Source organism: Oncorhynchus kisutch, unplaced genomic scaffold (genome assembly GCF_002021735.2).
Source record: "Oncorhynchus kisutch isolate 150728-3 unplaced genomic scaffold, Okis_V2 Okis05a-Okis16b_hom, whole genome shotgun sequence".
Taxonomy (NCBI): Eukaryota; Metazoa; Chordata; class Actinopteri; order Salmoniformes; family Salmonidae; genus Oncorhynchus; species Oncorhynchus kisutch.
The window spans coordinates 3,019,488-3,031,675 of NW_022261982.1; the positions used below are offsets into that span (position 1 = coordinate 3,019,488).

Genomic DNA, 12,188 nt, shown 5'->3' on the forward strand with positions numbered 1-12,188 from the left:
TCCTTCTTCCTCCCCCCTCTCTATCCTTCCCCCCTCTCTATCCTTCCTCCTCCCCCTCTCTATCCCTCTCTATCCTTCTCTATCCTTTCCCCCCTCTCTATCCTTTCCCCCCTCTCTATCCTTCCCCCCTCTCTATCCTTCCTTCCTCCCTCTCTCTCCCTCACTATCATTCCTTCCCTCCCTGCATCTCTTGTTCTTTCTCCATCCCCCAAAAAAGATTCAATCATTGATGACATAAATAAATAACATAAAAGTAAGCATAATACTCATTGAATAATAAATAACAGGTCAGTAATGTTGAATGAACAATAATGAATACTTGGGTAGTAATACTACTGCTCTCTCTCCCTCTAGCTGTACCAGCTCCTCCAGTCCCAGCAGGACGCGGCGCGGGAGATCTCCAGGCAGCTGTGCTGGCAGGAGACCCTGATGAGGCTGTTCCTGCGCTCTCCCTGCGAGGGCGGCCCGGGGCGGGGCGATGCTGCCAGCACCTGCAGCCTGGACCTCAACCTCAGCCGGGGCAGCGGCAGCCGCCTAGAACTGCCCCTGGAGAGGAAGGGCCGAGCAGGTAGCGCCGGGAGACTGGTGGATGAAGACCGCCTCAGCATGAGCTCCAGAAGATCAGTGGATAGTCTTGAAAATGGGGATGTGCTTTCGCTTCTGGACACGCCAGTTAGTCAGATTGGGGAGGGCCTGTTGCTCAAGCCCTGGGCGTCTGGGGGAGGGAAAGCAGGGGGGTTGAGTTTGGACCTGTCCCACATGAGTGCCTACGAGGGCGGGGAGAGCGGTAACCAGACGCCGGGGAGCATGGTCAGCACGCCATCGCCGCTGGAGGCGTCAGCCAAGGCCTTCCCAGATGCCTCGGCAGCGTCCCTCACCGAGGACAGCTTCCTGTTCAGCGACAACGTGTCGTTGGGGGAGTCGTTCAGCTGCGCTGAGGTGAGACACCTGTCTATAGTGGTTTCCTCTCCTCTTCATTGTAGCTAGCCACAGTGGCTGTATATCAATATATAAAAAGTGGTTTCCTCTAGGTGGTTTCCTGAAGGCCCTAGGAAGTCTGACTAGTCACAGTGGCTGTATATCAATTGTATAAATTGTCTTCCTTTCCTTCAGCTGCTCAAATTGGATATTTGAAAGCTAATTCCTGGTAGGGATCCAGATTACCCTATTGGGGGTTTGTGCATCCACCCTATTGGGGGCTGCTTGTGTATCTTCCCTATTGGGGGCTGCTTGTGTATCCTCCCTATTGGGGGCTTGTGTCTCTTCCCTATTGGGGGCTGCTTGTGTATCCTCCCTATTGGGGGCTTGTGTCTCTTCCCTAATGGGGGCTTGTGTATCTTCCCTATTGGGGGCTTGTGTCTCTTCCCTATTGGGGGCTTGTCTCTTCCCTATTGGGGGTTTGTGTCTCTTCCCTATTGGGGGCTTGTGTCTCTTCCCTATTGGGGGCTTGTGTCTCTTCCCTATTGGGGGCTTGTGTATCCACCCTATTGGGGGCTTGTGTATCTTCCCCTATTGGGGGCTTGTGTATCTTCCCCTATTGGGGGCTTGTGTATCCTCCCTATTGGGGGCTTGTGTATCCTCCCTATTGGGGGCTTGTGTATCCTCCCTATTGGGGGCTTGTGTATCCTCCCTATTGGGGGCTTGTGTATCCTCCCTATTGGGGGCTTGTGTATCCTCCCTATTGGGGGCTTGTGTATCCTCCCTATTGGGGGCTTGTGTATCCTCCCTATTGGGGGCTTGTGTATCCTCCCTATTGGGGGCTTGTGTATCCTCCCTATTGGGGGCTTGTGTATCCTCCCTATTGGGGGCTTGTGTATCCTCCCTATTGGGGGCTTGTGTATCCTCCCTATTGGGGGCTTGTGTATCCTCCCCTATTGGGGGCTTGTGTATCCTCCCCTATTGGGGGCTTGTGTCTCTTCCCTATTGGGGGCTTGTGTCTCTTCCCTATTGGGGGCTTGTGTCTCTTCCCTATTGGGGGCTTGTGTATCCACCCTATTGGGGGCTTGTGTATCCAACCTATTGGGGGCTTGTGTATCCACCCTATTGGGGGCTTGTGTATCTTCCCTATTGGGGGCTTGTGTATCTTCCCTATTGGGGGCTTGTGTATCTTCCCTATTGGGGGCTTGTGTATCTTCCCTATTGGGGGCTTGTGTATCTTCCCTATTGGGGGCTTGTGTATCTTCCCTATTGGGGGCTTGTGTATCCACCCTATTGGGGGCTTGTGTATCCACCCTATTGGGGGCTTGTGTCTCTTCCCTATTGGGGGCTTGTGTATCGGACCTATTGGTTTCCACTGTGGTGCCAGAGTGTTCCTATGTCCCTCAGGTCCTCTGATCCCCCACAGACTTATAAAGAAATGTAAAGCTATAAAATGTCACTGCCTCACTAGGGAGCCACCTCTCCCTCTCATCTATAGATGGGGACAATCTCAATTTGCGTTTCCTTGACTCCTCGCGTCCTCTCTCCTCATCTCCTTCTCAAAACCCATTGGATGAGAAAGTCAGAGGTCCTTATGTTTTGGATGGGTTTTCAGAATGGGGAGGGGAGAGAGGACACGAGGAGTCAAGGTAATGCAATTGAGATTCTCCCATGGGACTGACGTCAGTAGGGCTAGACATGGGGGGGTCAAACCACACCATGGAGGCTGGGGGTGGGAGGGAACCCCCTTTGTGTTTGTCTATCTGGACCTGGATGTGACTCTCACTGACTCCCTCCTCTCTGTCTCCCCCTAGCGGACGGAGGAGGAGCTGTCTCGCATGCTGCTGGAGATCGTGCTGTGTGTAATGTGGCGAGGCGTGGAGGGCTCGGACGATGCCGCCTGGCTGGAGCGGGGGCAGGTGTTCTCTGCCCTCACCAAGCTGGGCACTACCAATGAGCTGCTGCTGCCTGTGGACCACATCAAGCTCAGGTGGACACACTGGCATTTATTACGTTTGATTTATTTCATTCTCAGTTGATAAGACTGAAAATATGCAGAATGCACAGTTCCATGTAGACAACAAACACGAGATATTACGTTCAATTAAAAAGGTTCAGTCTCACAAAGATATTAGTTTAAAAAGACCCATTTTGTTACAAAAAATTATTGAGTAGAACCAGCCTGCAGGGTGACGTGACGACTGTAGTGAGGAGTAGGAACCAGCCTGCAGGGTGACGTGACGACTGTAGCGAGGAGTAGGAACCAGCCTGCGGGGTGACGTGAGGAGTAGGAACCAGCCTGCAGGGTGACGTGACGACTGTAGTGAGGAGTAGGAACCAGCCTGCAGGGTGACGTGACGACTGTAGCGAGGAGTAGGAACCAGCCTGCGGGGTGACTTGACGACTGTAGCGAGGAGTAGGAACCAGCCTGCGGGGTGACGTGACGACTGTAGCGAGGAGTAGGAACCAGCCTGCGGGGTGACGTGAGGAGTAGGAACCAGCCTGCAGGGTGACGTGACGACTGTAGCGAGGAGTAGGAACCAGCCTGCGGGGTGACTTGACGACTGTAGCGAGGAGTAGGAACCAGCCTGCGGGGTGACGTGACGACTGTAGCGAGGAGTAGGAACCAGCCTGCGGGGTGACGTGAGGAGTAGGAACCAGCCTGCAGGGTGACGTGACGACTGTAGCGAGGAGTAGGAACCAGCCTGCAGGGTGACGTGACGACTGTAGCGAGGAGTATGAACCAGCCTGCAGGGTGACGTGACGACTGTAGCGAGGAGTAGGAACCAGCCTGCAGGGTGACGTGAGGAGTAGGAACCAGCCTGCAGGGTGACGTGACGACTGTAGTGAGGAGTATGAACCAGCCTGCAGGGTGACGTGACGACTGTAGTGAGGAGTAGGACCAGCCTGCAGGGTGACTTGACGACTGTAGTGAGGAGTAGGAACCAGCCTGCAGGGTGACTTGACGACTGTAGTGAGGAGTAGGAACCAGCCTGCAGGGTGACGTGACGACTGTAGTGAGGAGTAGGAACCAGCCTGCAGGGTGACGTGACGACTGTAGTGAGGAGTATGAACCAGCCTGCAGGGTGACGTGACGACTGTAGTGAGGAGTAGGAACCAGCCTGCAGGGTGACGTGACGACTGTAGCGAGGAGTAGGAACCAGCCTGCAGGGTGACGTGAGGAGTAGGAACCAGCCTGCAGGGTGACGTGACGACTGTAGTGCGGAGTATGAACCAGCCTGCAGGGTGACGTGACGACTGTAGTGAGGAGTAGGAACCAGCCTGCAGGGTGACGTGAGGAGTAGGAACCAGCCTGCAGGGTGACGTGACGACTGTAGTGAGGAGTATGAACCAGCCTGCAGGGTGACTTGACGACTGTAGTGAGGAGTAGGAACCAGCCTGCAGGGTGACGTGAGGAGTAGGAACCAGCCTGCAGGGTGACGTGACGACTGTAGTGAGGAGTAGGAACCAGCCTGCAGGGTGACGTGACGACTGTAGTGAGGAGTAGGAACCAGCCTGCAGGGTGACGTGACGACTGTAGTGAGGAGTATGAACCAGCCTGCAGGGTGACGTGACGACTGTAGTGAGGAGTAGGAACCAGCCTGCAGGGTGACTTGACGACTGTAGTGAGGAGTAGGAACCAGTCTGCAGGGTGACTTGACGACTGTAGTGAGGAGTAGGAACCAGCCTGCAGGGTGACTTGACGACTGTAGTGAGGAGTAGGAACCAGCCTGCAGGGTGACGTGACGACTGTAGTGAGGAGTAGGAACCAGCCTGCAGGGTGACTTGACGACTGTAGTGAGGAGTAGGAACCAGTCTGCAGGGTGACTTGACGACTGTAGTGAGGAGTAGGAACCAGCCTGCAGGGTGACTTGACGACTGTAGTGAGGAGTAGGAACCAGCCTGCAGGGTGACGTGAGGAGTAGGAACCAGCCTGCAGGGTGACGTGACGACTGTAGTGAGGAGTAGGAACCAGCCTGCAGGGTGACTTGACGACTGTAGTGAGGAGTAGGAACCAGCCTGCAGGGTGACGTGACGACTGTAGTGAGGAGTAGGAACCAGCCTGCAGGGTGACTTGACGACTGTAGTGAGGAGTAGGAACCAGTCTGCAGGGTGACTTGACGACTGTAGTGAGGAGTAGGAACCAGCCTGCAGGGTGACTTGACGACTGTAGTGAGGAGTAGGAACCAGCCTGCAGGGTGACGTGAGGAGTAGGAACCAGCCTGCAGGGTGACGTGACGACTGTAGTGAGGAGTAGGAACCAGCCTGCAGGGTGACTTGACGACTGTAGTGAGGAGTAGGAACCAGCCTGCAGGGTGACTTGACGACTGTAGTGAGGAGTAGGAACCATCCTGCAGGGTGACGTGACGACTGTAGTGAGGAGTAGGAACCAGCCTGCAGGGTGACTTGACGACTGTAGTGAGGAGTAGGAACCAGTCTGCAGGGTGACTTGACGACTGTAGTGAGGAGTAGGAACCAGCCTGCAGGGTGACTTGACGACTGTAGTGAGGAGTAGGAACCAGCCTGCAGGGTGACGTGACGACCGTAGTGAGGAGTAGGAACCAGCCTGCAGGGTGACTTGACGACTGTAGTGAGGAGTAGGAACCAGCCTGCAGGGTGACGTGAGGAGTAGGAATCAGCCTGCAGGGTGACGTGAGGAGTAGGAACCAGCCTGCAGGGTGATGTGACGACTGTAGTTGTGGCTGTTCAATGTGTTTAGTGTTCAGTCACATCAAGCGGGGGTCTGGTTCTCTGGTGTTTATTCACATTTTGTTTGTCTCGCTCTCTTAATTTCTTCCACTCCTCTGTTATCCTTCTTTCCTCTCTTTCTATCCCCATCTCCCTCCCTCCCTCCCTCCCTCCCTCCCTCCCTCCCTCCCTCCCTCCCTCCCTCCCTCCCTCCCTCCCTCCCTCCCTCCCTCCCTCCCTCCCTCCCTCCCTCCCTCCCTCCCTCCCTCTCACCCAGTCTGATGGAGAGGATGCTGGAGTGGGCTGTGACTGACAACCGGGAGGCCACGGCGGCCATGTTGCCCCAGCACACCGAGAACGCTGTGCGGCTGCTCCACGTTGTGCAGGACTTCCTGCAGGCTGAGGGCCTGGTCAACCCCACCCTGTGGACAGAGAAGGTATTGTTATTAGGAGTAGCGACATCTTTGGCAGTATGTGTGAATGTCATACCATTGTAAAGTCATAGTTCAGTGATTTGACATATGAAGACATGTGTTACATTGAAAGCAGTCTATGGCCAAAGAGTGACTGCAATCCACAATTAGGCTTTGTTAAATAATTATAAACCAATTGAGTAACACAAGCCATGTTAGAGGTGATTTGATTCAATGATTGTTTTCTTCTAGGTCCTGGAGGAGACAGTGACTCTGATGGACAGTCTCATGGTGTGGTACTCGTCAGGGGCCCAGTGGCTGCAGCTGTCTCAGGTGGGCCTGAGGCTTCTGCTGGGCTTCATGGCCCAGGAAGACCCCCAGGTGAGAATCTGTCCAGTGTCACATACATATACACACTCTTACATTTTAGTAATTTAGCAGATGCTCTTTTCCAGTGGAACTTACAGTTAGTGGGTTCAACTGTACACTTCATACCTCTACTTTCAGTCTACCGGTGGTACTCAAATCTTTTCGGCTTAGTCTCCCCTTGAGGGCGACCCGCCTCACACGAAGTCTCATAGAAGGCACTATAACCCTCTATCACGTACCCCCCCCACTACCCGGTGTCACATCTTATTCAGGATGCTTGTCTTTATATGACTGTTTTTATCACCTCCAGATAAGCTGTGTATGTAAGTGATCTCCTCTCCTGCCAGGTTTGTGCCTTGGCCACAGCCAAGCTGAACGGCATCCTGCAGACCAAGAGCGTGGAGACTCAGGACGAGGCGTGTTACCTGCTGGGCAAGGTGGAGGGCATCCTGAGACGCTCTGTAGGGGGGCAGACAGAGGAGACCTATATGTGCCTGGTGCCCCTTCTCCGCACGCTGCTCTCCAAGGTACACACACACACACTCACACATCCACGCGCAGGCACACTCACACACTCACACACTCACACACTCACACATCCACGCGCAGGCACACTCACACACTCACACACTCACACATCCACGCGCAGGCACACTCACACACTCACACATCCACGCGCAGGCACACTCGCACACTCACACATCCACGCGCAGACACACTCACACGCAGACACACACTCACACATCCACGCGCAGGCACACTCACACACTCACACATCCACGCGCAGACACACACACACGCAGACACACTCACACGCAGACACAGTCACACGCAGACACACTCACACATCCACGCGCAGGCGCAGGCACACTCACACACTCACACGCAGACACACTCACACGCAGACACACTCACACATCCACGCGCAGGCACACTCACACGCAGACACACTCACGCGCAGGCACACTCACACGCACACACACTCACACGCAGGCACACACACACACACTCACGTGCAGGCACACACACACACACTCACGTGCAGGCACACACACGCACACTCACGTGCAGGCACACACACGCACACTCACGTGCAGGCACACACACGCACACTCACGTGCAGGCACACACACGCACACTCACGTGCAGGCACACACACGCACACTCACGTGCAGGCACACACACGCACACTCACGTGCAGGCACACACACACACTCACGTGCAGGCACACACACACACACTCACGTGCAGGCACACACACACACACTCACGTGCAGGCACACACACACACACTCACGTGCAGGCACACACACACACACTCACGTGCAGGCACACACACACACACTCACGTGCAGGCACACACACACACACTCACGTGCAGGCACACACACACACACTCACGTGCAGGCACACACACACACACTCACGTGCAGGCACGCACACACACACACTCACGTGCAGGCACGCACACACACACACACTCACGTGCAGGCACGCACACACACACACTCACGTGCAGGCACGCACACACACACACACACTCACGTGCAGGCACGCACACACACACACACTCACGTGCAGGCACACACACACACACACTCACGCGCAGGCACACACACTCACGCGCAGGCACACACACTCACGCGCAGGCACACTCAGACACAAAAAGACATGCATGATGAACAGTCACAATGAAGTAGAATCTGTATCAAACATTCCAAAGAGACTTGCTGACTGTTTTCTTAAATAACAGCAATACCTTGGCACATAGACAAAACATTTATCACACCAAGGGTCGGTGTCTAGGACACAGATTAAACATAGTCCTGGACTAAAGAGAGCTTTCAATGGATTCTCTTTTGAATATGCTTTGTAGTCCAGGATTACTAGCCACTAGTCTGTAGTATGTCAATACCTCACAACACTTTGTATTATTTTCTAATCTCTTGTAATATCTTGTTGTGTCTGCAGGTGAACAAGCTGCTGTACATGGAGCTGCACCTCCCCCAGCTGCCTGACACCAACGGCAGCCCCTCCTTCTTCGAGGACTTCCAGCTCTATTGCAACTCCCCCGAGTGGAGGGTCTACCTCGACAAATACGTGAGGAGCTGGTTCAATGCCTTACTAAATCATTGCTAAGTCATTCAACTCTTGAAGAGCAGCAAGAAACCTGTTGAGAAATTTGAAGATCAACCTTAAAGATGAGAAAATACACCAATCTCCGGTGTTGAGAGAGCGAGCCTGAGATGAACAAAAGAAATAGTTGAATTGGTTCTCTCTCTGTCCTCAGATCATCCCCTACATGAAGCAGTATGAGATTGAGACGTTTAGCCAGGGTCACGAGACCATGGCTCTGTTCTGGAAGGAGTGCTATGAAAGCTTCATGGTCAACCTGCACAAGAGAGAGAGGGAGAGGGGAGAGAGCAAGATACGCTTCCAGGTCATACACACACACAGACACACACACAGACACACACACAGACACACACACACACACACACACACCACACACAGTCATACACACACCACACACAGTCATACACACACACACACACCACACACAGACACACACACACACACACAGACACACAGATCCGAGTAAGGTCCACTTCCTATTGAGCTGACCATAATACTGCTGTAACATGGAAATGAAATGTCAGGCCACAGTAACACAGAGCATATAGCCTTGTGGTGTTCTCCACACACCAGAACACACTGACTCCCCGTTCCTCGTCCCGCCGTCCTTCAGGAGCAGTTTGTGGAGCCCTTCTCTCGGCGCGGCCGGCAGGAGAACCTGCGATACAACAGCATGCTGAAACAGCTTCACAGCCAGCACAGCGCCGTCCTCAGGCAGTGGAGAGGAGCACGCCGCAGCCTGGTGTGTGAGAGAGGCCCCTGGGCAGACAGGTAACGGCCACACACACACGATATTTATTATTATATATACAGTATTATATATGATTATAGGACTTCATTGGTAATTACCTCAGCACCACGGCAAACACATGATCAGCCAAAGAACTGTTGTCCACTGTCCTCCAGTCAGTCAATCAATGCAGTTTATTTAATAACACCTTCTTGTTTTACTTCAGCAGTTTATCACAAAGTGCTTTACAGACACCCTTCCTAAAATCCCCAAAGAGCCATCAATGCAGTTTATCACAAAGTGCTCTACAGACACCCCTCCTAAAATCCCCAAAGAGCCATCAATGCAGTTTATCACAAAGTGCTTTACAGACACCCTTCCTAAAATCCCCAAAGAGCCATCAATGCAGTTTATCACAAAGTGCTTTACAGACACCCTTCCTAAAATCCCCAAAGAGCCATCAATGCAGTTTATCACAAAGTGCTCTACAGACACCCCTCCTAAAACCCCCAAAGAGCCATTAATGCAGTGGCAGAAGCACAGTGGTTAGGAAAAACTCCCTAGAAGAGTTTCTGGGTGTCTCTCTTGCGTTTGTTCTTCAGTTCATGCAACTTGGTTGACGTTCTCCTGTCTGTTGTTTTCTCAGGCAGCAGAGTGAGATGCACTGGCGAGTGTCCAGCGCAGAGAACTACTCCCGCATGAGACTCAAACTGGTGCCCAACTACAACTATGAGGACCACCGGCAGGCCAGCGCTCTCAGGGACAACCTGGGTAAGAGATGCAGCTTCACTGGTTCCCTTGACAAGGCATCGCTGGAGTCTGAATAAACCATAATGTTAGCTGCAGACACGGACCCTTCTACTCTTCCTGTTTCTCATCCTCTTCATCTTCTTTGTCCTCTGCCTCTTGTTCCTGTTTCTCTTCATCTTCTTTGTCTTCTGCCGCTTGTTCCTCTTCCTTCTCCTCTAACAACTCCCCATCCTCTTCCACCTTCCTCCTCCTCTAACTCTTCTTCTGCCTCTCGTTCCTCTTCCTCTCCCTTGTCCCCCAGGTGTCCAGCAGCAGAAGGTGACATCTGAGTCCTTACTGCTGGAGGCGGTCAAGCAGGTGAAGGTCAGCGATCTGGACGATGACATTCTGGAGCTGCCTGAAGACGACCCCGCAGCGACCAACAACACGTCAGTACACTCAACGTTGTCTACTATTGTTGTGTGTTGTGTCTGTCGTGGACTGTTAGGTGGCTTTGACTACAAACGTGAATGGACTTGGTCACCTATCTGTCTGTTTCTATCTCTCTCGCTGTCTCGCTCTCTCTTTCCAGGGGGGAGGTGGAGGAGGCAGGCCAGAAGGAGAAGCTGGTTCTGTGGGAGGACTGTGAGCTGGTCACCCAGGTGGATGTCAGCCCTGGACGTCTGGAGCTCACCACCCAGCACATCTACTTCTATGACAGCAGCACAGAGAAGGAGGAGGGTGAGGAGAGAGGGAGGAAGATGGGAGGGTCGTAGGAAGGGTTCTCCTGAAAGAGGAGGGAGGGGAGAAAGAAGGGATGAAATAGTGGGGTTAGAGGAAGAGTTGCTGTTAGTAAGAAGGAGAGAGGAAGGAAGGCTGAAGGAGAGTGAGAGAGTGGAGCAGGAGTTGATAAACCAGAGGTTATGGATGGGTTATGACTAGACATGTACAATACATACATACTACACTGTTAAAGACTCTCATTGAGTTGTCTTAAACATGGAGGTGCAGCTGTTATGACTAGACATGTACTACACTGTTAAAGACTCATTGTGTTGTCTTAGACATAGAGGTGCAGCTGTTATGACTAGACATGTACTACACTGTTAAAGACTCATTGTGTTGTCTTAGACATGGAGGTGCAGCTGTTATGACTAGACATGTACTATACTATATATACTACACTGTTAAAGACTCATTGTGTTGTCTTAGACATGGAGGTGTAGCTGCTCCCACATGCAATACACATCATATAATGTAATGACGTAGGGTTAAGATTCGGGCCTGGAGTTTTGCCATGGTCAAGTCCCTAGTTAGGTCAAACTCCTGGCCTTGTGTAATATACATAACCAACCCCTTGTCTGTCCTTCCAGGTGTGGGTCAGGACTTTAAGTGGCCTCTATCTCAGATCCGGGAGATCCACCTGCGAAGGTACAACCTCCGCCGCTCGGCCCTGGAGATCTTCCTCATAGACCAGACCAACTACTTCCTCAACTTTAAGAAAGAGGTCAGTTCTGGGATCTGCTTTTTACGTGGATTGAGAACGGTGTACCCCCATCCAGTTCACTACTTGGTCTATTCCAGAGCTAGCACATCACCTGATTCAACTCATCAATGGCTAGTCCTGGAATAGATCAAGTAAGTAGATGGGGGTGTTTGAGGAGGGGTTTGGGAAACACACATGTAGAAGGAATGACTACATAGGCCTGGAGTACTGGGGTGTGTTGAGTACAGTAAAACGTTAAGAATAAATAGAACCTGTACTACTCCCTATTCTACATGACAGGCCATCATATCTGTTCTACATAATATATGTTGATCTGAGCATTCTGAAAGATTTCACACTTTTGAACAGACCCCCTCATGTTGGAATGTTCTGTGTGGTTTGATTGACAGGTGCGGAACAAGGTGTACAGTAGGATGCTGCTGCTGCGCTCCCTCAGCCTGTACGGCACACGCTCACCACAGGAGCTGCTCAAGGCCTCCGGACTCACACAGGTCAGGGGTCAAACGTTGACATGGGAGATCAAGGTCGTGTTCAGTAGGGAGGTAGTGGTTTGAAACGGAGGTGATACTCCCTGAACTGGTCTAATAAGAACAGATGTATTGTTTTTTGCAAATCGTTTTGTTACGTTGTGCCCTACTGAGCATGACCCATGTTAAGTAGTCAGTATGGTCTCAGGTATTGTGTTGACAGGTTGTGT

General features: G+C 52.4%; 1 protein-coding gene across 2 annotated transcripts in view; it reads left to right on the top strand.

Annotated features, from left to right (window-relative positions):
* nbeal1 (neurobeachin-like 1) overlaps positions 1 to 12,188 on the top strand; it is a 67,442-nt gene that overhangs the window by 43,766 nt on the left and 11,488 nt on the right. For both annotated transcript variants that reach the window (XM_031813652.1, XM_031813653.1), the window contains 13 exons: positions 355 to 939; positions 2,733 to 2,908; positions 5,885 to 6,044; positions 6,273 to 6,401; positions 6,737 to 6,916; positions 8,361 to 8,489; positions 8,680 to 8,829; positions 9,139 to 9,296; positions 9,902 to 10,026; positions 10,307 to 10,433; positions 10,577 to 10,725; positions 11,358 to 11,491; positions 11,881 to 11,982. In XM_031813652.1, coding sequence (XP_031669512.1) covers positions 355 to 939; positions 2,733 to 2,908; positions 5,885 to 6,044; positions 6,273 to 6,401; positions 6,737 to 6,916; positions 8,361 to 8,489; positions 8,680 to 8,829; positions 9,139 to 9,296; positions 9,902 to 10,026; positions 10,307 to 10,433; positions 10,577 to 10,725; positions 11,358 to 11,491; positions 11,881 to 11,982 — 2,304 coding nt within the window. The remainder of the gene's footprint in view (positions 1 to 354; positions 940 to 2,732; positions 2,909 to 5,884; positions 6,045 to 6,272; positions 6,402 to 6,736; positions 6,917 to 8,360; positions 8,490 to 8,679; positions 8,830 to 9,138; positions 9,297 to 9,901; positions 10,027 to 10,306; positions 10,434 to 10,576; positions 10,726 to 11,357; positions 11,492 to 11,880; positions 11,983 to 12,188) is intronic.